The 26,266-nt window shown below is 41.4% G+C and overlaps 3 protein-coding genes, 3 long non-coding RNA genes and 13 other non-coding genes across 20 annotated transcripts in view; 9 read left to right on the top strand and 10 right to left on the bottom strand.

The window, feature by feature from the left end:
* Positions 1-26,266, bottom strand: part of si:ch73-110p20.1 — a 592,105-nt gene that overhangs the window by 263,749 nt on the left and 302,090 nt on the right.
* Positions 1-26,266, top strand: part of LOC100535035 (uncharacterized) — a 304,783-nt gene that overhangs the window by 46,723 nt on the left and 231,794 nt on the right. The gene's annotated exons all lie outside the window — the stretch shown is intronic.
* Positions 1-26,266, top strand: part of LOC137489462 (uncharacterized) — a 243,196-nt gene that overhangs the window by 128,734 nt on the left and 88,196 nt on the right. The window lies entirely within an intron of this gene.
* Positions 258-330, top strand: trnat-cgu (transfer RNA threonine (anticodon CGU)). Its single transcript has one exon. It is a non-coding gene; the product is annotated as a tRNA-Thr (tRNA).
* On the top strand, positions 1,525-1,597 carry trnak-cuu (transfer RNA lysine (anticodon CUU)). Its single transcript has one exon. It is a non-coding gene; the product is annotated as a tRNA-Lys (tRNA).
* trnak-cuu (transfer RNA lysine (anticodon CUU)) lies at positions 2,795-2,867 on the top strand. The gene has a single exon. It is a non-coding gene; the product is annotated as a tRNA-Lys (tRNA).
* trnan-guu (transfer RNA asparagine (anticodon GUU)) lies at positions 2,976-3,049 on the top strand. The gene has a single exon. It is a non-coding gene; the product is annotated as a tRNA-Asn (tRNA).
* On the top strand, positions 5,936-6,009 carry trnan-guu (transfer RNA asparagine (anticodon GUU)). Its single transcript has one exon. It is a non-coding gene; the product is annotated as a tRNA-Asn (tRNA).
* Positions 6,179-6,251, top strand: trnak-cuu (transfer RNA lysine (anticodon CUU)). Its single transcript has one exon. It is a non-coding gene; the product is annotated as a tRNA-Lys (tRNA).
* On the bottom strand, positions 7,070-8,993 carry LOC101883231 (uncharacterized). The gene is made up of 5 exons (XR_002458551.3): positions 8,340-8,993; positions 7,544-7,732; positions 7,364-7,452; positions 7,219-7,279; positions 7,070-7,130 (listed from the first exon to the last, which is right to left on the bottom strand). It is a non-coding gene; the product is annotated as an uncharacterized lncRNA (long non-coding RNA).
* On the bottom strand, positions 9,519-10,441 carry LOC101883981 (uncharacterized). Its single transcript, XR_661246.4, has 4 exons — positions 10,357-10,441; positions 9,830-9,890; positions 9,678-9,728; positions 9,519-9,602 (listed from the first exon to the last, which is right to left on the bottom strand). It is a non-coding gene; the product is annotated as an uncharacterized lncRNA (long non-coding RNA).
* On the bottom strand, positions 11,481-23,989 carry LOC141381533 (uncharacterized). Its single transcript, XM_073946762.1, has 5 exons — positions 23,646-23,989; positions 23,063-23,568; positions 22,342-22,978; positions 12,345-12,519; positions 11,481-11,521 (listed from the first exon to the last, which is right to left on the bottom strand). Exons 1-5 carry the CDS (start codon positions 23,982-23,984, stop codon positions 11,481-11,483), a joined length of 1,698 nt encoding a protein of 565 aa, XP_073802863.1. The 5' UTR covers positions 23,985-23,989.
* trnaf-gaa (transfer RNA phenylalanine (anticodon GAA)) lies at positions 17,695-17,766 on the bottom strand. Its single transcript has one exon. It is a non-coding gene; the product is annotated as a tRNA-Phe (tRNA).
* On the bottom strand, positions 17,856-17,929 carry trnai-aau (transfer RNA isoleucine (anticodon AAU)). The gene has a single exon. It is a non-coding gene; the product is annotated as a tRNA-Ile (tRNA).
* trnaq-cug (transfer RNA glutamine (anticodon CUG)) lies at positions 18,034-18,105 on the bottom strand. Its single transcript has one exon. It is a non-coding gene; the product is annotated as a tRNA-Gln (tRNA).
* trnaf-gaa (transfer RNA phenylalanine (anticodon GAA)) lies at positions 18,880-18,952 on the bottom strand. The gene has a single exon. It is a non-coding gene; the product is annotated as a tRNA-Phe (tRNA).
* On the bottom strand, positions 19,041-19,114 carry trnai-aau (transfer RNA isoleucine (anticodon AAU)). Its single transcript has one exon. It is a non-coding gene; the product is annotated as a tRNA-Ile (tRNA).
* On the bottom strand, positions 19,217-19,288 carry trnaq-cug (transfer RNA glutamine (anticodon CUG)). Its single transcript has one exon. It is a non-coding gene; the product is annotated as a tRNA-Gln (tRNA).
* Positions 26,122-26,194, top strand: trnak-uuu (transfer RNA lysine (anticodon UUU)). Its single transcript has one exon. It is a non-coding gene; the product is annotated as a tRNA-Lys (tRNA).

Raw genomic sequence — 26,266 nt, 5'->3', positions numbered from 1 at the left:
TGACCTTTCAGTAAGTCTCTGTGGTGCAATCGGTTAGCGCGTTTGGCTGTTAGCTGAAAGGTTGGTGGTTCAAGCCCACCCAGGGACGAATTAGGAATTTTGCTGCCTTGCAACTGCTAACATGTGCACTGGACATAGATCCTGGGCCACATTCTGTCCAGCGTTACAAGATGAAATCAGGATTTAGCAGAATATTGTCACGGGTAGGGAAGGTATTACTGTAAACGGTTTCTGGTTCCTAAAAGGGCTTCTCAGCAGCCCGGCTAGCTCAGTCGCTAGAGCATGAGACTCGTAATGTCAGGGTGGTGGGTTCGAGCCCCACGTTCGGCGTTACTGTTACTTTTCTCTCTCTCTCCCGGCAAACTTACATTAGCGTTTGTGTAGCAGACTTTGAGACAAAGTTCCGCGTTTCTACCACTGTAGGTGACCTTTCACTAAGTCTCTGTGGTGCAATCGGTTAGCGCGTTTGGCTGTTAACTGAAAGGTTGGTGGTTCAATCCCACCCAGGGACAAATTAGGTATTTTGCTGCCTTGCAACTGCTAACACGTGCACTGGACATAGATCCTGGGCCACATTCTGTCCAGCGTTACAAGATGAAATCAGGATTTAGCAGAAGATTGTCACGGGTAGGAAGGTATTACTGTAAACGGTTTCTGGTTCCTAAAAGAGCTTCTCATCAGCCTGGCTAGCTCAGTCGATAGAGTATGAGACTCTTAATCTCAGGGTCGTGGATTTGAGCCCCACGTTGGGCGTTCCTGTTACTTTTCTCTCTCTCTCCCGGCAAACTTACATTAGGGTTCGTGTAGCAGACTTTGAGACAATGTTACGCGTTTCTACCACTGTAGGTGACCTTTCACTAAGTCTCTGTGGCGCAATCGGTTAGCGCGTTCGGCTGTTAACTGAAAGGTTGGTGGATCAAGCCCACCCAGGTACGAATTAGGCGTTTTGCTGCCTTGCAACTGCTAACACGTGCACTGGACATAGATCCTGGCCCACATTCTGTCCAGCGTTACAAGATGAAATCAGGATTTAGCAGAACATTGTCACGGGTAGGAAGGTATTACTGTAAACTGTTTCTGGTTCCTAAAGAGCTTCTCATCATCCCCACTAGCTCAGTCGATAGAGCATGAGACTCTTAATCTCAGCGTCGTGGGTTAGAGCCCCACATTGGGCGTTTCTTTTACCCCTCATTCTCTCAGCAAACTATCATTAGGGTTCATATAGCAGACCTTTTGAGACAAAGTTCCGCGTTTCTACCACTGTAGGTGACCTTTCACTAAGTCTCTGTGCTGCAATCGGTTAGCGCGTTCGGCTGTTAACTGAAAGGTTGGTGGTTCAAGCCCACCCAGGGACGAATTAGGCATTTTGCTGCCTTGCAACTGCTAACACGTGCACTGGACATAGATCCTGGGCCACATTCTGTCCAGCTTTACAAGATGAAATCAGGATTTAGCAGAAGATTGTCATGGGTAGGGAAGGTATTACTGTAAAGGGTTTCTGGTTCCTAAAAGAGCTTCTCATCAGCCCGGCTAGCTCAGTCGGTAGAGCATGAGACTCTTAATCTCAGGGTCGTGGGTTCGAGCCCCACGTTGGGTGTTTCTGTTACTTTTCTCTCTCTCTCCCAGCAAACTTACATTAGGGTTCATGTAGCAGACCTTTTGAGACAAAGTTCTGACTTTCTACCACTGTAGGTGACCTTTCACTAAGTCTCTGTGGTGCAATCGGTTAGCGCGTTTGGCTGTTAACTGAAAGGTTGGTGGTTAAAGCCCACCCAGGGACGAATTAAGCATTTTGCTGCCTTGCAACTGCTAAACCGTGCACTGGGCATATATCCTGGGCCACATTCTGTCCAGCGTTGCAAGATGAAATCAGGATTTAGCAGAACATTGTCACGGGTAGGGAAGGTATTACTGTAAACGTTTTCTAGCTCCTAAATGAGCTTTTCATCAGCCCCGCTAGCTCAGTCGATAAAGCATGAGACTCTTAATCTCAGGGTCGTGGATTCGAGCCCCACGTTGGGCGTTCCTGTTACTTTTCTCTCTCTCTCCCGGCAAACTTACATTAGGGTTCGTGTAGCAGACTTTGAGACAATGTTACGCGTTTCTACCACTGTAGGTGACCTTTCACTAAGTCTCTGTGGCGCAATCGGTTAGCGCGTTCGGCTGTTAACTGAAAGGTTGGTGGATCAAGCCCACCCAGGTACGAATTAGGCGTTTTGCTGCCTTGCAACTGCTAACACGTGCACTGGACATAGATCCTGGGCCACATTCTGTCCAGCGTTACAAGATGAAATCAGGATTTAGCAGAACATTGTCACGGGTAGGAAGGTATTACTGTAAACTGTTTCTGGTTCCTAAAGAGCTTCTCATCATCCCCACTAGCTCAGTCGATAGAGCATGAGACTCTTAATCTCAGCGTCGTGGGTTAGAGCCCCACATTGGGCGTTTCTTTTACCCCTCATTCTCTCAGCAAACTATCATTAGGGTTCATATAGCAGACCTTTTGAGACAAAGTTCCGCGTTTCTACCACTGTAGGTGACCTTTCACTAAGTCTCTGTGCCGCAATCGGTTAGCGCGTTCGGCTGTTAACTGAAAGGTTGGTGGTTCAAGCCCACCCAGGGACGAATTAGGCATTTTGCTGCCTTGCAACTGCTAACACGTGCACTGGACATAGATCCTGGGCCACATTCTGTCCAGCTTTACAAGATGAAATCAGGATTTAGCAGAAGATTGTCATGGGTAGGGAAGGTATTACTGTAAAGGGTTTCTGGTTCCTAAAAGAGCTTCTCATCAGCCCGGCTAGCTCAGTCGGTAGAGCATGAGACTCTTAATCTCAGGGTCGTGGGTTCGAGCCCCACGTTGGGTGTTTCTGTTACTTTTCTCTCTCTCTCCCAGCAAACTTACATTAGGGTTCATGTAGCAGACTTTGAGACAAAGTTCCGCGTTTCTACCACTGTAGGTGACCTTTCAGTAAGTCTCTGTGGCGCAATCGGTTAGCGCGTTCGGCTGTTAACTGAAAGGTTGGTGGTTCAAGCCCACCCAGGGACGAATTAGGCATTTTGCTGCCTTGCAACTGCTAACACGTGCACTGGACATAGATCCTGGGCCACATTCTGTCCAGCGTTACAAGATGAAATCAGGATTTAGCAGAAGATTGTCACGGGTAGGGAAGGTATTACTGTTAACAGTGTCTAGTTCTAGTGGTGACTCCTTATTCGCCTGGATAGCTCAGTCGGTAGAGCATGAGACTCTTAATGTCAGGGTCGTGGGTTCGAGCCCCTCGTTCGGCGTTTCTGTTACTTTTCTCTCTCTCTCTTAGCGAACTTACATTAGGGTTCATATAGCAGACCTTTTGAGACAAAGTTCTGACTTTCTACCACTGTAGGTGACCTTTCACTAAGTCTCTGTGGCGCAATCGGTTAGCGCGTTTGGCTTTTAACTGAAAGGTTGGTGGTTGAAGCCCACCCAAGGACGAATTAGGCATTTTCCTGCCTTGCAACTGCTAAACCGTGCACTGGGCATATATCCTGGGCCACATTCTGTCCAGCGTTACAAGATGAAATCAGGATTTAGCAGAACATTGTCACGGGTAGGGAAGGTATTACTGTAAACGGTTTCTAGCTCCTAGAAGAGCTTTTCATCAGCCCGGCTAGCTCAGTCGATAAAGCTTGAGACTCTTAATCTCAGCGTCGTGGGTTAGAGCCCCACATTGGGCGTTTCTGTTACCTCTTTTTCTCTCAGCAAACTATCATTAGGGTTCATATAGCAGACCTTTTGAGACAAAGTTCCGCGTTTCTACCACTGTAGGTGACCTTTCACTAAGTCTCTGTGGTGCAATTGGTGAGCCCGTTCGGCTGTTAACTGAAAGGTTGGTGGTTCAAGCCCACCCAGGGACGAATTAGGCATTTTGCTGCCTTGCAACTGTTAACACGTGCACTGGACATAGATCCTGGGCCACATTCTGTCCAGCGTTACAAGATGAAATCAGGATTTAGCAGAAGATTGTCACGGGTAGGGAAGGTATTACTGTAAACGGTTTCTGGTTCCTAAAAGAGCTTCTCATCATCCCCGCTAGCTCAGTCGATAGAGCATGAGACTCCTAATCTCAGTGTCGTGGGTTAGAGCCCCACATTGGGCGTTTCTGTTACCTCTCTTTCTCTCAGCAAACTATCATTAGGGTTCATATAGCAGACCTTTTGAGACAAAGTTCCGCGTTTCTACCACTGTAGGTGACCTTTCACTAAGTCTCTGTGGCGCAATCGGTTAGTGGGTTAGGCTGTTAATTGAAAGGTTGGTGGTTCAAGCCTACCCAGGGACGGATCAAGCATTTTGCTGCCTTGTAACTGCTAACACGTGCACTGGACATAGATCCTGGGCCACATTCTGTCCAGCGTTACAAGATGAAATCAGGATTAAGCAGAAGATTGTCACGGGTAGGGAAGGTATTACTGTTAACAGTGTCTAGTTCTAGTGGTGACTCCTTATTCGCCTGGTTAGCTCAGTCGGTAGAGCATGAGACTCTTATTGTCAGGGTTGTGGGTTCGAGCCCCTCGTTCGACGTTTCTGTTACTTTTCTCTCTCTTAGCGAACTTACATTAGGGTTCATATAGCAGACCTTTTGAGACAAAGTTCTGACTTTCTACCACTGTAGGTGACCTTTCACTAAGTCTCTGTGGTGCAATCGGTTAGCGCGTTTGGCTGTTAACTGAAAGGTTGGTGGTTGAAGCCCACCCAAGGACGAATTAGGCATTTTCCTGCCTTGCAACTGCTAAACCGTGCACTGGGCATATATCCTGGGCCACATTCTGTCCAGCGTTACAAGATGAAATCAGGATTTAGCGGAACATTGTCACGGGTAGGGAAGGTATTACTGTAAACGGTTTCTAGCTCCTAGAAGAGCTTTTCATCAGCCCGGCTAGCTCAGTCGATAAAGCTTGAGACTCTTAATCTCTGTGTCGTGGGTTAGAGCCCCACATTGGGCGTTTCTGTTACCTCTTTTTCTCTCAGCAAACTATCATTAGGGTTTATATAGCAGACCTTTTGAGACAAAGTTCCGCGTTTCTACCACTGTAGGTGACCTTTCACTAAGTCTCTGTGGTGCAATTGGTGAGCCCGTTCGGCTGTTAACTGAAAGGTTGGTGGTTCAAGCCCACCCAGGGACGAATTAGGCATTTTGCTGCCTTGCAACTGCTAACACGTGCACTGGACATAGATCCTGGGCCACATTCTGTCCAGCGTTACAAGATGAAATCAGGATTTAGCAGAAGATTGTCACGGGTAGGGAAGGTATTACTGTAAACGGTTTCTGGTTCCTAAAAGAGCTTCTCATCATTCCCGCTAGCTTAGTCGATAGAGCATGAGACTCCTAATCTCAGTGTCGTGGGTTAGAGCCCCACATTGGGCGTTTCTGTTACCTCTCTTTCTCTCAGCAAACTATCATTAGGGTTCATATAGCAGACCTTTTGAGACAAAGTTCCGCGTTTTTACCACTGTAGGTGACCTTTCACTAAGTCTCTGTGGCGCAATCGGTTAGTGCGTTAGGCTGTTAATTGAAAGGTTGGTGGTTCAAGCCCACCCAAGGACGGATCAAGCATTTTGCTGCCTTGTAACTGCTAACACGTGCACTGGACATAGATCCTGGGCCACATTCTGCCCAGCGTTACAAGACGAAATCAGGATTTAGCAGAACATTGTCACGGGTAGGGAAGGTATTACTGTAAACAGTGTTTAGCTCTTAAAAGTTCATCTCATCAGCCCGCCTACCTCAGTCGGTAGAGCATGAGACTCTTAATGTCATGGTCGTGGGTTCGAATCCCACGTTGGGCGTTCCTGTTATTTTTCTCTCTCTCTCCCAGCAAACTTACATTAGGGTTCATGTAGCAGACTTTGAGACAAAGTTCCGCGTTTCTACCACTGTAGGTGACCTTTCCCTAAGTCTCTGTGGCGCAATCGGTTAGCGCGTTCGGCTGTTAACTGAAAGGTTGGTGGTTCAAGCCCACCCAGGGACAAATTAGGCATTTTGCTGCCTTGCAACTGCTAACACGTGCACTGGGCATATATCCTGGGCCACATTCTGTCCAGCGTTACAAGATGAAATCAGGATTTAGCAGAAGATTGTCACGGGTAGGGAAGGTATTACAGTTAACAGTGTCTAGTTCTAGTGGGGACTCCTCATCCGCCTGGCTAGCTCAGTCGGTAGAGCATGAGACTCTTAATCTCAGGGTCGTGGGTTCGAGCCCCACGTTGGGCGTTTCTGTTACTTTTCTCTCTCTCAGCAAACTTACATTAGGGTTTATATAGCAGACCTTTTGAGACAAAGTTCCACGTTTCTACCACTGTAGGTGACTTTTCACTAAGTCTCTGTGGCACAATCGGTTAGCGCGTTTGGCTGTTAACTGAAAGGTTGGTGGTTCAAGCCCACCCAGGGACGGATCAATCATTTTGCTGCCTTGCAACTGCTAACACGTGCACTGGACAAAGATCCTGGGCCACATTCTGTCCAGCGTTACAAGATGAAATCAGGATTTAGCAGAACATTGTCACGGGTAGGGAAGGTATCACTGTTAACAGTGTCTAGACAAAGTTCCGCGTTTCTACCACTGTAGGTGACCATTCCCTAAGTCTCTGTGGCAACATTATGAAGCTGCAGGCCCCGAGACCCAACCGCATGCTCAGACCTACTCGCTCAGACCAGCACTTCCAGACCTATCGTTTTCTCAGACAGTGCCACCTGCTGTTGGAAAAATTGCCTAACCTGAATTCATTGATTTATAAATTGTAAATTACACTATTTTTCTACTATAAAATATTGCACTATGATTGAATACATTATTATATAAAATATTAAACATACTAGATTATGATTTAATGCATTAAGTCTGTTGTATTTTAATTAACTGTATTTGTAAATAGATATTGTTCAGTTACTTAAATATTTTCAGTCATTTATTGTTTTTGTTGTTGTTTTTTGTTTTTAAATCATTAAGGATTTATCAAACTCTTTAGTATTGAGTTGAGGGAATGAACATTATCTTATTATTCACAGAATAAATGATAGTACTCGGAGTAATTTTCTCACACCAAACTTTATTTTTTTATAAATTTTCATGAGGTCCTACAAGTCATCGAGCTGTAAAAAATGCAGAGAAAAATTGTGAAAAACAATACTTGGATTAATAATGTATTTATTACATATAAAATAAAATAAAATGCTTTACATTCTTGTTAGGAAGATTTTTCATTTCTCGAGCAATTCTTCTGTTAAATTCCTCAACTTCACTAAAAAAAATAAATGCTGTTGTCAGAAATTGTGTTTAACATAAAAACTTAACAGCTTTTGTACAAAAAAAAATGTAAACATACCTTGCGTGATAAATGGGGCCCTGGAGGAAGACATCTTCAGCCTCCTGCCAAGACAAGCCTTGTAACTCGGAAATGCCATGAGTTATGGCCTGTACAAACATACAGATAAACCAATTAATAAAATAAAACACACACTGCAGAACATAAGCATGCTCATGTACATACATGTTTTGTGATTACCTCTGGGAGGAGACATCCACAAATGAACTCCACCTCATCATTGAAGGTCAGCTGTGTTTTGGTTTTATTAAGAATCCCTCTGATGTAGTCACAAATGATTGACTGGGACTGCTCATTCTCAATGTAGACAGCCACTTGAGAACGGGGTTTTAGTGGAAACCAATTTGACCTTTTCCCACCGAGTATATCCTTTGGGCCATAGAAGGAAATTATATTTCATATGTAAATGCACAAGTAATTAATTATATTTGGCAAATAATAGTTAAATTGTCACCTGACTATATTTAAGTCAACCATACTCAGAGTCTAGAGCAGGGGTTCCCAAACTTTTCAGCCCGCGACCCCCAAAATAACAATGCCAGTGACTCGCGACCCCCAATATCCTCTGAGGTGGTTATAAATACAGAAACCTTGCAAGCAATGACGCAGACACACCAATTAAATTTGTGTCAGTGCTTTAAATGTGCCAGAAAGTATAACCTGATGTTATAAAATCAAAATGCATCTGACGCTATTGCTGCCTTTAATATAATGTAATTACCCATGGGGTCGCAATCCAATAGAACTAGTAACTATAAGCTACTATATAGTATATATTAACTATAAACGACTATTTTTATTTTCAGTATGGTTATGGATAAAATATGTTAATTCTTATGGTTTAATAAAAATAAATAGATTTTTGGAAATCACCAGGAAACCCCCCTTCATTGCCCCGCGACCCCTCGGGGGGTCCCGACCCCCACTTTGAGAACCACTGGTCTAGAGGAGTAATTTAAAGTGGAACCATCTATACCACCAAATGCTGCTCTGCTGATTTTGATGTGATAATCAAGTCCACTAATCTTTTGTCATTCCTTTCCCGATCTTGAACTGCTTGGACATGTGCCGGAAGATTGGATGTGGTTTTTCTTTTCACCCTAAAAAGGAGCAGAATCTTTCCATCCAAGACACTTCTTGCCTCCTCAGTCCAGAAAGCAAATCTGTGCCCATAGCTTTTAATAACAAGACAAGACAAAATCCATAATTACTGTGTAACGAGGAGACTGACACGGAGGGATCCATTATGCAGTATTTATTAATCACAACTTCACTCAAACACACAATATGCACCGGAGTGCACACACACACACATCCACAGTAGTAGTATGGGTATCAAGACTGATGATGAACAGACACAGAGTGAGTTACCAGGCATGAGTGGAAGGGAGTGAGCGAGAACCAGGATCCATTATGCAGGCTTGGGTCAAGGCAGGCAGCAAGGATCAGAGTCCGTATAACAGGCGTGGTTCGTGGGCAGGCAGAGAGAGAGTCAGAGTCCGTATAACAAGCGTGGGTCGTGGGCAGGCAGAAGGCGAAGCAAAGTAAGAGACAGGCTGGAGTCGTGCACAGGAGATCAGGCTGGAGATAATGCTCAGAAATGCTGGCCGGGGCTAAACAAGACTTCGCCTTGAACGAGTAATTTAGTGTGGCTTATAATAGGTACGTGGGTCATTAGCCAGATTCCAATCAGGTGTATGCGCAATCGGTGTAGATGGATGACGTAATGCTAAAAGTCCGGAGATGGTGGCCTCTGCTGGCCAGCGAGGGGAGTTACTGGGACCGAGTCGGTGACATACTGGTCACCGGTAAGAGAGATTTTAAGTATGTTTTGTTATTCATGTTACAAGTTGTTGTATTGACACAATATAAATTTTGAATTTTACAGATTTACAAGAAAAATAAATAAATACTGACATACCCATCAATTTAAAATTGTTCTATGAGTAGAAGGCACCACCACTGACGGATGATAGGCATATCCATCTGAAAGAAAGACTGTTTAGTCTGACAGTTAACCAACATGTTTTTGTTAATACATGATGTTGGGTGTGCTTGCAATAACCATGCCCCTTTTTTTAAAAGATATGTTGCTTAGAAGAAAGCAAGATAATATACACTAAAATAGTTACATTTTAGCTATGATTAAGAAAAGCACCAACAAAATAAAGTTACATAAATAATAAAATAATACCTCCTGGAATTGAAACCCAATGCCACACACCATTGAGAGGGTGTACTGAAAAGAGAGAAGCCACAGTCATTTACAATGTTTACAAAATCTTTAAATCAATTAAATTAATTTATATCTTACCATGAGTACAAAAACACCACAATCATTCCCTCTTGTCTGACGTGGCAAAGCCTAAAATAGGCAAAGCAAATCAATTTTATTTTAGAATAATGTACAAAATATTTAATTGTTGTAAAAGCCAAATAATAATTTTTTTTAAGTTGATTCCTCACTGGAAAATCATATCCAGTCTTTTCAGACCATGTCCCATGATCCACTTGGTAAGCAATTTTCCTGTAAACAAAACATATTAGTAGTAATACTAACAATTACAGCTCACCTCAACTCTAGAACACCATGCATAAAAAAGGCTAGATGAACATAGCCAGAGGTTCAAGAAACGGCTATAGGAACGTAGCCAAAAGTGACAGAACTATAATACACGGTTAGGAAATAAATAGAAATGGCTATAGGAACGTAGCCATATATCACATAAAGGCTGAAACGTCTTAGTTTATTGATAGACCTAAAAATTGCCCTGTATTCCTCATCTCCAAATCATGATTCATGCTCTGCGTACAGAGAGTCTAAAAACACCATCTCTCTTCGAAGCGGCATCATTATCTACAATGTTAAAGGTGTAAAAATATTTCATTTGAACATTATTGCTTTTTCCAAGATTTTTCAGTGTTTTATTTTAGAAACACACACATTGCAATACCAATTAATGTATGCACTAGACATTTTAATATATTCTTACACAGACAACAAAGTGGTCTGGTCCATTGGCATTTGTCCATGCTGGAAAGGCTAACAGGTCTTTCAAGTCTGCATCTTCCTGAAATTGATCAGGACAGTTATGTTGTTTATTTAGGTTGTACTTCTCACACAGTAAATACAGTACATACATGCACCAGTAATCCAGTAACAATGTTGTTAGGAGTTTCTTTCCACACAGGGAAACATAAAAGTCCTCAATGTATATGTCCTTGCCCTACATGAATAAAAAGAAACTGTTGACAATGACATGAACATTTTCACACAGTTTAGAAATTGTTTTTTTTTTATTTGGATCAAGTTAAAACAATCTATATAAATATTATGTTTTATAGTACATACAATTTGTCGAGCCATTTCACAAATAAGCTTCATGCAGGCGTTTTCAATCTGCAATAAATACTTTGATAAGTCAATGTTTTTAATAAAAAAAAAGTTATAATAAAAAAACAGACTGCTTACATGGGAGTCCATGTCCCTCAACAATCCAAGGCTCCAAAATTCTTCTCGAATAAGGCACACTTGCCTCTCCTTCACAATTATTTCACTGCCAGGGCGATTTCGGTCCAGCACATAATCAAGCTGTAATAATAATAACAATAAATATGTGTGTGTGTGTGTGTGTGTGTGTGTGTGTGTGTGTGTGTGTGTGTGTGTTTGTGTGTGCGTTTGTATGTAATGGTAATTGTTCACCAGTTTCTCTTGTAATGGATCCCAGTCCCTCTTCCAAGGCTTAGTAGGTTCCAAAAAATTCAGAAGAGTGGTAGGTTCACAAGCTGTTTTTTTCTGTAATTGGTATTGATGACAGAGGAGATGTGACTGATGTTATGCCTGGTGATGCAGCGGTCGTTTGTAAAGTCACAATATTTTCTGGCAGTGCTGTCAGTGGTCCTTAGAGTACATTAAAGCATCAAAATTTGAAAATAACACATAATAATTAGATCAAAGATTTCAATAGTGTTGTACTAAAAACCTTTATTTCAGTCAACTAAATATTTAATTAAATGCATTTGAAAACTTAAATACAATAAACTTCAAAAGTTTTGTTTTTTCAACAAGACGAAATTAGCTTTTTTAGGGCAGCGAGTTTCCATAATTTTTTTAAGTTCAATCAACCTGTCCGGGCTTACAGTGTGTGATGTCCACCGCTGTAATTACACAATAGTGAAAAAGAAATCTGAGAAATGCTGTAGTTGGTGTAGGTGGAGCAGGTTAATCACATTAAAAGTTCTGCATTGTGTAGATATGAAAGTGAACTCTTGTCATTGAATCACCCTGTATAAACTGCCTATACAATAATTTAACTTGTGACGTAATTATTTTCTAATTATAAATATATAGCTGCATGACAGATTTAATAGTGGACTCTACAAAGGTAAGACCAAAGCTTGAAATCGCATCACGTGAGTGCAAGAGACCAATAGAAGTTCAAAACATGAGCTATATGGAGCAATCAGTCGCTTTTAGTAACGTCTAATCATATTGTTTTATCCCGCACTTTTTTGCAGCGCTGTACGAAAGAATTTTGCAAGAACAAACTCTAGTGTGACCGCGGCCCAACTTGCTTTCAGATTAACTATGCCCAGCTGCTATATATATGAATAGCAACAGGCGTTTCTGTGTGGAGTTTGCATGTACTCCCTGCGTTCGCGTGGCTTTCCTCTGGGTACTACGGTTTCCCCCACAGTCCAAAGACATGCGGGACAGGTGAATTGGGTAGGCTAAATTGTCCGTAGTGTATGAGTGTGTGTATGTGGATGTTTCCCAGAGATGGGTTGCGGCTGGAAGGGTATCCGCTGTGTAAAAACTTGCTGGATAAGTTGGCGGTTCATTCAGCTGTGGCGACCCCAGATTAATAAAGGGACTAAGCCAACAAGAAAATGAATAAATTATCTATATATATATATATATATATATATATATATATATATATATATATATATATATATATATATATATATATGAGCCTACCTTTGAAGCTGCTGTGCTGTGGTGTGGAAGTTTCTGATTGTGTCGCTTGATTTGTGCCTGTACCATAACAGATCTCTCTTGTTGTGAGATATGTCTTGGTAACCTTTAATGTGTTGTGTTTTTTGCGCATTGATTTGACTGCATTGAGTGAGTGAGTGCATTTTCCCTCCTCCTCCTGGTTAAGAGATAAAGCTTTATAATAGAATGTTATATTTCAGATAGTATAAATCAATTATTAGCAACAAAAGACCAATTCTATAATGATTTTAGTGTATAAGACTATTTGAAGCAAAAAAGATGCTGGAGGACTGGATCAGATATATGGCACTTTATTCACACCTGATTGCCTCTGCAGCTTGTACATAACATTTCACAGCACCTGGAATTAACACAAATGAGTTTAAAGTTATTTGTGATTAATGTACAAACATCTTCTTCAAGATACAAAAATCTTCTAAGGCCAAAAGTAGCAAAAAATGGACAGTATGTGATAGCTTCACTGTGTTAAAAAAGGTTTTGTCACAGAGTATCTTATATATGCTTTTGTGAATGCACTGTAAAAAATTGCTGTTAAAAAACGGTCAGATTCTACGGCAAAATAATGTTTTTTCACTAAAACAGTAATATTCTGTTAAAAACAGTGCTTTCTGGGTAACATTTTTGTTTTCGAGAAAGTAACCAACTGCAGAAAACTGTGAGCTAACAGAGTACAGATTTGATGTTTTGAAGTCTGTGTTTGAAATCACACTTTGTGTCCTTGTTCACTATTTCATACACTAGTTAACTAATATAGTTCACCTGACAGTTTTAATGAACACTAATGAGTGAATTCAGACACTGATGAACACCTGCTGTTAATAATCACAATTACTGAAGAAAATAAACAAGAAATACAAACAGTGACGTGAGTTACAGCATTAAATAAAATAAAATAAAACAGCTTCAGTCTCAGCAGAGGATCATTAAACAACTCCACAAACAACAGCAGACACACACTTATTACTGACTGATTTGACTTCCATACTATTCTCATTGAGATCCAACAGAAATTAAGGTGTTTTTTGTGTCACCGTAATGGAGTGAGGGGCTGATTTAGTTGGGCTCTTCACCCTTGGCCACATTTAAGAAGACTTTCCAACTGCTGTAATGCAGAGTTTACAAAATGTTTGTACTATAGCAATAAAGTTGGGAAGTCAATAAATAGAGAAATCTATTTGTCTGAAGTAAGTTCTGATAAATGTTTTGTTATAAATCTGGAAGAAGGGCCACATGCAATAGATTTTGTGCTTAGTTGCAGGTATTAATTTAATTAATGAGAAGTGGAAACAGAAAAGATACCTCCGTAATTACTTAACAGTTAAGAAATAACATACAAAAACAGTTCAGTTATGACAAATACACACTCAGACCTCATGAATCTGACCTTGTATGTCAACAATGGTAACATCTCAAATGTTTCATGCTGCAATGCATGCTGGGAGTGGCACGGTACAAATATCCCAGCATGCATTGCGGTATAAATAAATGTTGTATAATGGTCTAACAGTTTTCTTTATTTGTGTTTGATTCTGCTGTTGTTTATGTTTAGACTTTCAGTTGCCTGTTTGTGAGTTAAACTGTTAATTTTGTTTGTTGTCACCATTATTGAGGTTCATATGCTGATTATTGATGTCTCTTTGAGTGCAATTTACACCATAGAGCAGTGTTATTGTCCAAGATATTCTGAACAACTTCTAGAAATCATTGCCATATATAGACATATAATGTAAAACAATAGATTAAACATTGAATAGGAGCAGTACATTTTATTATACTAAATGAGAACAGACTCTGCCATTTAATAGCAACATGAACATCACCAGATCTTATTTAGGTTTTTTCTGGCTTGCCACAACAAAGGAGCTTTTTAAACAAAGTTCTTAACAATTGCAGCAGCCAAGATATATAAATGTTAAAAATGACAGGGCTAAGAGCCCAACTAAAGCAAACTCTGTTCTCCATGATGGTGACGTAAAACTTTCACTTTTTCTCAAGAAGAACTTTAGTAGATGTTATACAAAAATACATGTATTAAGTAATAAGTGTAGCTGGTGATGATGTTTGTAGAGTTGTTTAATCATCCGCTGATCATTTAAATGATTTAATCATTTGTTGTTCTTCAGGTTATTTCATTATAAAGCTGTGACTAAAGTTTTGTATGTTCTGTTCTTGTTTTTTTCCTTTAGTATTTCTTCATTTGTTCATTGTTAATCCTCAATTATCATTTAATTAGTCAGTTAATTAATGAATTTACTTCAGCTTTGCTCCATGTTTCTTGAACACTCAGTAGTGTGGACACTTCAATAAAAACTGAAGTATATGCTCTGGGGTTTAAAGGGTTAAAGGTGTGAGAGGTAAAAACACAGTGTAAAAATGTATTTTAACAGTAATATACTGTTAATTTACACAACGGAAGTAGACTGTAAAAAAACAGTATATTGCTGGCAACCACAGCTGCCAGTAGATTACCGTTAAAACAAGGAAAAAACAGTATTTTACTGTAAAACCTGAAGCTAATTTCTTCTGTCTGTCACCGTTGTGGAGGAGAGTAGAGCCAGTGTATGAGTTAAAGATGAACAATGAGCTGCTGATGTTATTCTGCATGTTTCTCTATTTAAAGATAGCGGCTGTTTAGTTGCTGATGCAGTCAGAATCTCTCTGGTGATTCCAGATTTACATGTATGTGTGCTGTTGTGAAAAATAAGACATTGGAGTTAAACCGAACTTTTCTAATTAACTAAAATAAGTTATCATTATAAGTATGCTTCTAAGCATATATAGGACATTACTTCATAAACTCATTCAGCAGTTGACCAAGTTGAGGCAGTTGCTTTCAGTGAGCAAAATGAGTTCACTTGAGTATTGTGTAAATCAATGTAGTCCATGTATTTTTACAGCAACATACTGTAAAATAACAGTACATTGCTGGCAACTGCAGCTGCCAGTATTTTACTGTTTTTTAACGGGACAATTTTTAACAGTGCAACCCTAAACACAACCTCAGAGTAACCAGTTTTTATTTTTATGAATGTCTACTACAGTTACATCAATCGCAAACCCAGCCTACGTGTGGCATAAGTGCCTACCACTTAGAGGTCATCCAGCCAACTTGCAGTGTAATCTCCTCCACTTGTAGGTCTCTGAGCTGCAGCAACACCTAAGGGCTCTGACACACAGACACAAAAGAAACCATTGCTTTTAACCTCCTCTTGGAGAGGAGAGAGTCTCCGACCCTGGATCTCAGGTCTTCTATGAAGGGACTGTCAGGAATCCTGTAAGAGCATCCCATCCACACAACCTCTTGCCATAAAAACAAAGCAGAATGTGTGGTGAAGGAACTCTGGGTTGACAGAGCCTTGTCCTTGCTTCAAGCAATGTGCTAACAAGGTGCTGAACAGAGTGATGGCGGCATAAAGGTTAGCGCTTATGACTATGGATCAGAAGATTCTCGGTTACGGAAACCAAGAAACTGTGTATGAGAGAGTGCGTAAGTGTATGAGTGGCACTTGTTCAAGCGGAGCAGGGACGTGCCAGCGATCAGAAAGAACTGGAGTTTGTGCCAAGACTGGGTTTCAAAAGTTGCAATTTCCATATGGTCTAGCAGTCAGGATTCCTGATTTTCACCCAGGTGACCCAGGTTCGACTCCCGGTATGGGAAGGCTTAAGTACTTTTGCTCCTGTTCTTTTTGGCCAGCGGTCGGACTGCAGCTACCTTATAGGGTGTGGTTGTGGAACTGCTACGTAAGACTTTGATAGCTCAGTTGGTAGAGTGGAGGACTGTAGGACCAATTCTTAGGTCGCAGGTTTGACTCCAGCTCAAAGGATGTCTTTTGTGCTTAGAGCCACTTTCTTGCCTTTCTTTCTTGCCACCTGTAATTCGTGGTTATTCTTGGTTACACCGGCCAATCACGGTCCGAGTTGGAATCAAGAATTTTTTTAATTCTTGGTTACGGCAGCCAATCATGTTCCGAGTTACAATGAACGCTATGACCAATCATAGCCCTTATAACATTCATGATTTGTACTGTATTAACAGATTTCGTTGTGGATTAATTCGGACAACAATTACAAAGTAAGTATTTTTATAACAAGTTGGTTTAAATGAATAACCATTACAGTAACATTAATTACAACAACACAATTATTATATGATTGTTATAGATGTTATATGACGTTGTTTGTTAAGATTAATGTTAGCCGACCAAGCACACTGTACAGTTTTAATACAAACATTTTAATGCAGTTATTATATATTACTTCACTTTATATTGTCATTTATTACCATAGTTACAATAATGCCCGTGCATTATTCTCACACATTAATGAATCACTTCACTAATAATAAATATAAGGATCAATTCATCAGTCATTAATTATAAACAAATAGTATAATAACGCTCACATATCACTACATCACTAATCATAAACTAATCTAATAATGCTCACGCATAATACATCACTAATCATAAAGGCTAAAACAATATGGATCACGCATGATTGCATCACTAATAATAAACCAATAATATAAGGGTCACAATTTAATCCATCACTAATAATAATAACATTATTATTAGTGATGGATTGATGTGTGACCCTTATATTGTTGGTTTATTATTAGTGATGCAATCATGCATGATCCATATTAATTAATTAATAACTGCATTAAAATGTTTGTAGTAAAACTGTACAGTTTGCTTGGTCGAATAACATTAATCTTGCCAAATAACGTTATAAAACCTCTATAACAATCATATAATAATTATGTTGTAGTAATTAACGTTACTGTAATGGTTATTCATTTAAACCACCTTGTTAAAAAAATACTTACTTTGCAATTGGTTTCCGAATTAATCCGCGACGAAATCTTTTATTACAGTACAAATCATGGATGGTATAAGGGCTCTGATTGGCCATAGCGTTCATTGTAACTCAGAACACGATTGGCTGCCTTAACCAAGAATAGGGTGAATCTTGGTTCCAGCTCACAAAGTGATTGGCCGGTGTGACCAGGAATAACCACGACTTACAGGTGGCAGTATGAGCTAACCGGCCATTTACTGCCAAGCTTAATAAAAGTCTTCCAGTTGGTGCTGCCCGGACTAAAGAAAAAAAATGTAAAAAAAAAAAAAAAATTATAAAACGGCCTTGCCAGAAAGTAGCAGAATGTCAATACAAGGCGGTGGCAATGTGCATTGATTTCTGAGTAACTCGTCATTCTGCATGCAGGGCTCCTCACACGTTTACTGGAGCAGGACCAGGTAGGGCCTTCAGTCACCTGCCCCTTGTGCACAAAATAGAACAACAGCACTATTTTACAACCCCAGGATCGAACCAGGGACCTTTAGATCTTCAGTCTAACGCTCTCCCAACTGAGCTATTTCGACTGCCTTTCCACAAGTATCCTGCAGCATTCATGTCTGTGAGACTAAGCAGAATCCTGAAATGCCTCTGAGGCTTTAAAGGGTAAAAGTTTGGCCAGTACGGGGATCAAACCCGCGACCTTGGCCTTATTAGCACTACGCTCTAACCAGCTGAGCTAACCGGCCACTTTCTGCCATGTTTGCTAAAAAGCTCAGAGTAACTGTCATTTTCTTCAAGAGATAAGAATGCTATTCCAGCTTTTTTTGTGCGGTGCTGGTAAAAAAAAACAAGGTCCCACCGAGATTTGAACTCGGATCGCTGGATTCAGAGTCCAGAGTGCTAACCATTACACCATGGAACCTCAAGTCTTCTGCTTGGTGCTGCTCGGGCTAAAGAGAAAATAATGTAAAAAACAAAACGGCCTTGCCAGAAAGTAGCAGAATGTCAATACAAGGCAGTGCCAATGTGCATTGATTTCTGAGTAATTCGTCATTCGGCATGCAGGGCTCCTCACACGTTTACTGGAGCAGGACCAGGTTGGGCCTTCAAAAGAAAAGCGCACTATTCCAGGCATTTTGACGACTAAACGGCAGGCCGGGCAAAGAGGCCACCACAGAGCAAATGTGATCTTTTTTTTCTATTTTGACCACGTCGAAAATCGCCAATTATTGATTGCTTTGAGGGGAATTAGCTCATGGTTAAGCGCTCGCTTTGCATGGGAGAGGTAGCGGGAACAATGACTGCATTCTCCACCTCTGTTTTCATGCCTTTTTACATTGGCTTTTATTGCAAAGCTGGTGGCACCTTGAGGGTTTAAAGCGAAACTACTTACGTCAGCTTTGCCGGTTTCTGTGTAGTACATATCATTGCAACCCTTCAGAAGCCCTATCAAGTCAGTTTTCTTTTATTCAGCAGCGTGTCCGCAGTGGGACATCAAAGCGCTAAATACATAGCATTATAGAGTGCTGTCGATCAGGCCATTGGAATCATCGCCAGAAGCAATGTGACCATCTGGGAGGAAGATAGCGTTTTGGTCAAGTGGAAGCAGGTGGACTTAAGGGTGAAGCAGCTAGGCTTTTTGGGTGACTTTCAGTCACCTGACCCTTGTGCACAAAATAGAACAACATCACTGTTTTGCCGAAACCCAGGATCGAACCAGGGACCTTTAGATCTTCAGTTTAACGCTCTCCCAACTGAACAATTTCGGCTACCTTTTCACAAGAATCCTGCAGCATTCGTGTCTGTGAGACTAAGCAGAATCCTGAAATGCCTCTGAGGCCTTAAAGGGTAAAAGTTTGGCCAGTACGGGGATCGAACCCGCGACCTTGGCGTTATTAGCACCACGCTCTAACCAGCTGAGCTAACCGGCCACTTTCTGCCATGTTTGCTAAAAAGCTCAGAGTAACTGTCATTTTCTTCAAGAGATAAGAATGCTATTCCAGCTTTTTTTGTGCGGTGCTGGTAAAAAAACAAGGTCCCACCGAGATTTGAACTCGGATCGCTGGATTCAGAGTTCAGAGTGCTAACCATTACACCATGGAACCTCAAGTCTTCTGCTTGGTGCTGCCCGGGCTAAAGAGAAAATAATGTAAAAAACAAACAAAAAAAAAGAAAACGGCCTTGCCAGAAAGTAGCAGAATGTCAATACAAGGCAGTGCCAATGTGCATTGATTTCTGAGTAACTCGTCATTCGGCATGCAGGGCTCCTCACACGTTTACTGGAGCAGGACCAGGTTGGGCCTTCAAAAGAAAAGCGCACTATTCCAGGCATTTTGACGACTAAACGGCAGGCAGGGCAAAGAGGCCACCACAGAGCAAATGTGATCTTTTTTTTCTATTTTGACCACGTCGAAAATCGCCAATTATCGATTGCTTTGAGGGGAATTAGCTCATGGTTAAGCGCTCGCTTTGCATGGGAGAGGTAGCGGGAACAATGACTGCATTCTCCACCTCTGTTTTCATGCCTTTTTACATTGGCTTTTATTGCAAAGCTGGTGGCACCTTGAGGGTTTAAAGCGAAACTACTTACGTCAGCTTTGCTGGTTTCTGTGTAGTACATATCATTGCAACCCTTCAGAAGCCCTATCAAGTCACAGTTTTCTTTTATTCAGCAGCGTGTCCGCAGTGGGACATCAAAGCGCTAAATACATAGCATTATAGAGTGCTGTCGATCAGGCCATTGGAATCATCGCCAGAAGCAACGTGACCATCTGGGAGGAAGATAGTGTTTTGGTCAAGTGGAAGCAGGTGGACTTAAGGGTGAAGCAGCTAGGCTTTTTGGGTGACTTTCAGTCACCTGACCCTTGTGCACAAAATAGAACAACATCACTGTTTTGCCGAAACCCAGGATCGAATCAGGGACCTTTAGATCTTCAATTTAACGCTCTCCCAACTCAGCAATTTCGGCTGCCTTTTCACAAGAATCCTGCAGCATTCATGTCTGTGAGACTAAGCAGAATCCTGAAATGCCTCTGAGGCCTTAAAGGGTAAAAGCTTGGCCAGTACGGGGATCAAAACCGCTGCCTTGGCGTTATTAGCACCACGCTCTAAACAGCTGAGTTAACCGGACACTTTCCACCATGTTTGCTAAAAAGCTCAGAGTAACTGTCATTCTCCGGCCTTCAAGAGATAAGAATGCTATTCCAGCTTTTTTTGTGCGGTGCTGGTCAAAATAACAGGTCCCACTGAAATTTGAACTTGGATCACTGGATTCAGAGTCCAGAGTGCTAACCATTACACCATGGAACCTCAAGTTTTCTGGTTGGTGCTGCCCGGGCTAAAGAGAAAAAATGTAAAAAAAAAAAAATAAATTAAAAAAATTGCCTTGCCAGAAAGTAGCAGAATGTCAATACAAGTCAATGTGCATTGATTTCTGAGTAACTCGTCATTTGTCATGCAGGGCTCCTCACACGTTTACTGGAGCAGGACTAGGTATGGCCTTCAAAAGAAAAGCGCGCTATTCCAGGCAATTTGACGACTAAACGGCGGGCAGGGCAAAGAGGCCACCACAGAGCAAATGTGATCTTTTTTTTTTTTTTGACCACGCCAAAAACTACCAATTTGAATTTTTCCGAGGGGAATTAGCTCAAATTGTAGAGCGCACGCTTAGCATAGAAAGGGGCCCAATCTTCTCGTTCACTCGCAAGCGAACAAGCCGCAAAAAATGGAAAAATGCGACAAATTTCGCTTGCAGTAGTGTTCGCGGCTTTGTGACTGTGCAAAATGTGGTATTTTGGTTGCATATTGCATGTCATTCTAAATGTCATTTTTTGCGTGCTGGATTCGAACACACGATCTGTGTAACACAATATCCAATCAGTGTCGGTTTCAGCGGAGCCAATCAGCTGCGCTCTTATTGAAATTTTACTGACGTAACACAGGCAATTATATTGATATTACTATTATTATGTGGATATTGTTCTTAAAGAGCATATTACGTTAATTAAAAATGAATGAAAATGTTTCAATTAAACATATGTATGCATGTTTATGTATATATAAGTATATTATATATATATATATTATGTATAAATATATACTATACTATATATATATATATATATATATATATATATATATATATATATTAATATATGTTATATTTCTTTATGTAATAACTTTAAATGAATGCACACAAAAACAAGTAATATGCAAAATGGTTTATTAAAATGAATACAAATATTAAAATCGCAAAACAATTTAAAAAATATAAAAAACAAAATAAAAACATATCTTAATATATAAACTATATAATATACAATAAATAAAAACAATACAATATATATTTATTATGCACATATAATATATTAAAACAATACTATATATAAATATATTTATTTATTATACACATTATATAAAAACAATACTCTCTATATATATTTTTTTTATATATACACAATATATTAAACAATAATATAAATAAATAATAAAATGCAAGAGTGGGGGCATGTAATATATAAAATATAGTATTTAAGCAATGTAAAAAATGTTATTTTTTTAAGAAATATAAATATATTTTTACATAAAATGCACACAAATATTAAATAAGTACACACAAGACAAAATAAGAGTGGGCGTATAAGTGCCACTTTAAAATGCTAAATATTAACACACAAAAATTAAATAAAATGAGAGAGAGAGAGAGTACCCATGTAACATTTACAAAAATATATACAGCAATTTGTCCTTTATTCTGGAGCTGGAGTTTGTCCTTTATTTTGCTGGCGCTGTTCTGCCAACCAGTCCTCTAAGGATTTGCCATTTGAAGTTTGCAGGCAAAATGTGGCATTACCAAATCGGCTATGGCCAAACTCATTAGTCTTTGGTTGCCCACATTTGCTGCAAACATTAAAAGTAACCGCACGCACATACTTCCTTTTGTGGACTCCACTTTCCTTCTCCTGTTCCCATCTGCGCCTGTTCCTCTGGGTTTAGGTGCAGGTGGAGCAGGTGCAGGTGGAGGAACAGCAGGTGCAGGTGGAGCAGGTGCAGGTGAAGGAACAGCAGGTGCAGGTGGAGCAGGTGCAGGTGGAGGAACAGCAGGTGCAGGTGAAGCTGGGACTGCACTGGATGTTGGTGCAGCAAATGATGGAATCACCATTGACACACTCATGTCTGGGTTAAAAACAAGTGTGCCAAACAATGATCCAGGTCCTGAAATGGGCTGCACAACACCTGGTGCTGTGGGGGGTGGTGCAATGGGGCACACCGTGCTGGGGGTCGGTGGAAAGGAGCACACCGTGGTGGGGGCAGATACAATGAGGCGCACTGTGGTGGGGGCCGGCGCAATAGGGCGCACTGTGGTGGAGGCTGGTATGATGGGGCACACTGTGGTGGAGGCTGGCGAGATGGGGCGCACTGTGGTGAAGGTCGGTGTGACGGGGCACACCATGGTAGGGGCTGGTGCAATGTGGTAGACTGTGGTGGGGGTTGGCGCGATGGGGCATACCGTCATGGGGGCCGGTGGAAAGGAGCACACCGTGGTGGCATCCGGCAGGAAGGAGCAAACTGTGGTGGTTGCAGAAGCAGACTTTCGACCAGGTCGAAGAAGAGGTGCCTGTCCTTCTTTATTTGGAGGAAAGACAAACTGGTGTTTGGGGCCTGATGTTGTCGGTGCCTCGTCCAATTTTCCCCTCGGCAAAGGAAGCTGCGTAGCTGCCACAGCAATTGGATCAATTGGAGTCAGTCCCTGAGGGAGTACACTCATTTCCTGATCCTTTTGCCTCCGTTGAAACCTGATAATAAATGATATGTATCATTCATATATATTAATTTGGAAGTATTCAGGTAATTTAAAGAAAACAATGTGCTTTGCTTACCACTGAATGAGCGTCTTCTGATTTAGCTCAAAAAGCTGGATCACTGTTTCATCCATCAGCCTGCGACTGCCAAGCACCAGATCCCGGATGTGGTGGTAATCGGTCAGTATTTTAGACCACCTGTGCGTGCGAACACCAGCCTTCTTGGAAGTGGACTTGTGTACGGCACACAGCTTTGTACAAATGGCCTCAACCAAGCGGCTGGTGCTAGGCCACTGTGCTGGACCCTCAGGATGTCCAATCAGACAGCGCTTGACGCTCTCCACACCTGGAGTGACTCCGGAGCGATTCGGTGCCTTAAAGCGCCCATGTGTCAGCTGAGGCTGATGTCGAGGCTGGTAGTTGATGCGCTGTTTATCAACATCCAGGAGAGCTGTCCACAGCTGGATGGCCTCTGTCACCTGCAGGTCAGTGAGGTAAGGAGCCTCACGAAGACCTACCAAATAAGCAGCCAGATCCTGCACCTTGTCCCACCCAGCAATGCCATCAGGTCCAATGACTACTCCCTGGTAAATACAGAATAAATTTAGTATATGTGGAATAAAAAAAGACTAAATAAAATTAAGTTCTTAATATATCTTACCTGAGCCTCAACAGAGAGACTGTCTCCAGACTTGGATGGCTGTGACGGCACTGAGGGGGCTGGGCTAGGAAGCTGTCCTTCTCCACCAGCTGATGTGGACGGCTCAGCCAGTAATGCTGGGGACTGAGGCAGAGGCGAAGATAAGGGGCTGTTTCTGAGATCACGGCAGGGGTCATCCTCATACAGCACTGGAACTGTGATGTCCTCCATGATCTCCTCCTCAAACCCGTCATCTTGTAGATCCTCGTCATGTACTTCCTCCACCAGCCTGTCTTCCTCCTCTGGGTTCTGGAGCACCGGAGTCAGGGTTTTGCCGGTCTGGCTGTAAAGGTGCTCCATTCCCAGCAATTAACCTTAAAAAAATAAAACAATAAAAAAACATATATTAAATAAAACTAATGATAAAATAAACATTTAGATTACCATTTTGTGTAGTACATTAAAAGCTTAATGAATAACTTCCATAACAACTAATTAATGGATTTCTTGCCTGTATATGCTCCAGGAGGGTGATAGCGGTTATCCCAGGGCTTGCGTCCTGAGACATATCTTTTGGTGGACAATGAGCATTGTGTTTTTCCTCTCTCTCTCCCTGCAGGTAACTGTGTCCACCTGGTAGCAATCATTGGATCTTTCTAGAGAGGAGAGAGAGTATTTAACCTGAGCTGCACTTCAAACCAGTGTTGGTGGTGTCAAGTGCAGTGGCGGAGCTTTTCTCCAAATTCAGACCTGACTCATGAGGTGAACGGATCAATTCTTTTTCCGGCTCTAAATGCGTATGATTGGCCCATGATGAACGAGTGACTCAGACCCGATAGAGGACTCAAGAGATGAACTGATCAATTCTTTTTGCAGCTCTAAACGCGTATGATTGGCCCGTGAGGAACGAATGACTCAGACCCGATAGAGGACTCGAGAGATGAACGGATCAAATATTTTTCCTGCTCTAAACGCGTATGATTGGCCCGTAATAAACAAGTGACTCAGAACCGATAGAGGGCTCGAGAGGTGAACGGATCAAATCTTTTTCGGCTCTAAACGCATATGATTGGTTTCTACCTTTCCGCGATGAACGACACGAAATGTGATGAAGACTTGAAATAACGATACCACCTGCACAAATGTACGCACGTGCAAATTAACAAATCACACCCTAAGAGGACTTATAGTTCCCAAATCATATTGAAGATTCGTTTAAAATGAACGAAATGTTCATGATCGACCCATTACTAAACCTGGTTAGATACCTGCTCCAGTCGGGGATTGAACCTTGTGATCTACCCAAAGTGTTATTTATGGACATATTTCTTGAACCAGTACTGTTATATATGCATTGAGTAGTTTCTGGTGGGCAAAAAATACAAAATATAACCTTAATTTCGCTTCTTTCTTTCTCAATTTCTCAAATTTTCTTATTTTTCTTGTGCTTTTTTCTTCCCCTTCCAAAACAGACTATTGTTCCCCAGCTTTAGCGGAGTCGGTAGAGGGTCCAGGGTTCAAGTCTGTGTTCGGTCATGAGAGACTCTTTGTGGAGCCACAGCTTTTGCCGTTGAGCTATCGCTTGCTGAGAGTTTCATCTGAATGCACAACACGTGTACTCGGCATGAGGACATGGGAGAACAGGCAGTCTTGTAGTCATGGCTGCGTGGTTAAGGCGGTCGACTAGAAATCGGTTGGGGTATTCTCCCGCAGGTTCAAGTCCTGCTAACTATACCCACATCCTGTTCCTTTTTAAAATTGCAGCAGCCATTAATGTTTGCATTTCCATTGTTTCTTGGGAAAAACGTTGTGCTGGTAGAAGGAGAAAAACAACTGTGTGTTCTCACTGAAGAGAAAGGGGCATATCACATGAAGGAACATACCACACAAGAGCCACAGCGGCAATCCTGTAGCTTGCTGTGATTGTATAGTGCTTAGTGTTCTGCATTGTGGCCACAGCAACCCTGGTTCAAATACGTGTCATGGCATGTTTTTCAAGGCGACATTGGTGTTGCACTCTGTGTTGCCATCCATAATCTCCAGCCTCCTTTTAGTGCAGGCTGTGCTAATGGCACATCCTGAATGTTTACGTTTCCTAAAGTGTGGAAGACTAGGGATTCGATATAAGAGAAATAGGATCTTTGATGGCAGCATGCTGTGTAGATAACAACTGATCAAGTCATGCTTCTAAGGCATGGAAGGAATCTTTTCAATTGTTGAGTGTCCATTCATTGCCACAACAGCAGAAAGACCTTCTGCAGTTATCATTGATCTCTTTAATGTCTCCTACATGACATGGAGTCCAAACTATTGTGTTGTACTGATGTCTACACTTACAACAACCATAAACCCAACCTCAAAGTAACCTGTCGTGTTTTAGCAACATCTACACCAACCATAAGGCTAAACCTCATCTCACGGTAAACTTTAGTGTACTGTGAAGGTCTGCACCAACCACAACCCTAAAAATTGCCTACTTATAAATTACTGTTGTGGAGTCCGGATAGCTCAGTCGGGAGAGCATCAGACTTTTAATCTGAGGGTCCAGGGTTCAAGTCCCTGTTCGGGTGTGTGAGGCTCATTTTGTGGAGCCACAGCTTTTGCCGTTGAGCTATCGCTTGATGAAAGTTTCATCTGGATGC

This window comes from Danio rerio, chromosome 4 (genome assembly GCF_049306965.1).
Source record: "Danio rerio strain Tuebingen ecotype United States chromosome 4, GRCz12tu, whole genome shotgun sequence".
In the NCBI taxonomy this organism is placed as follows: domain Eukaryota; kingdom Metazoa; phylum Chordata; class Actinopteri; order Cypriniformes; family Danionidae; genus Danio; species Danio rerio.
Note: the sequence above shows the minus strand (reverse complement) of the source record. Positions and strands in the feature narration are given on the sequence as shown.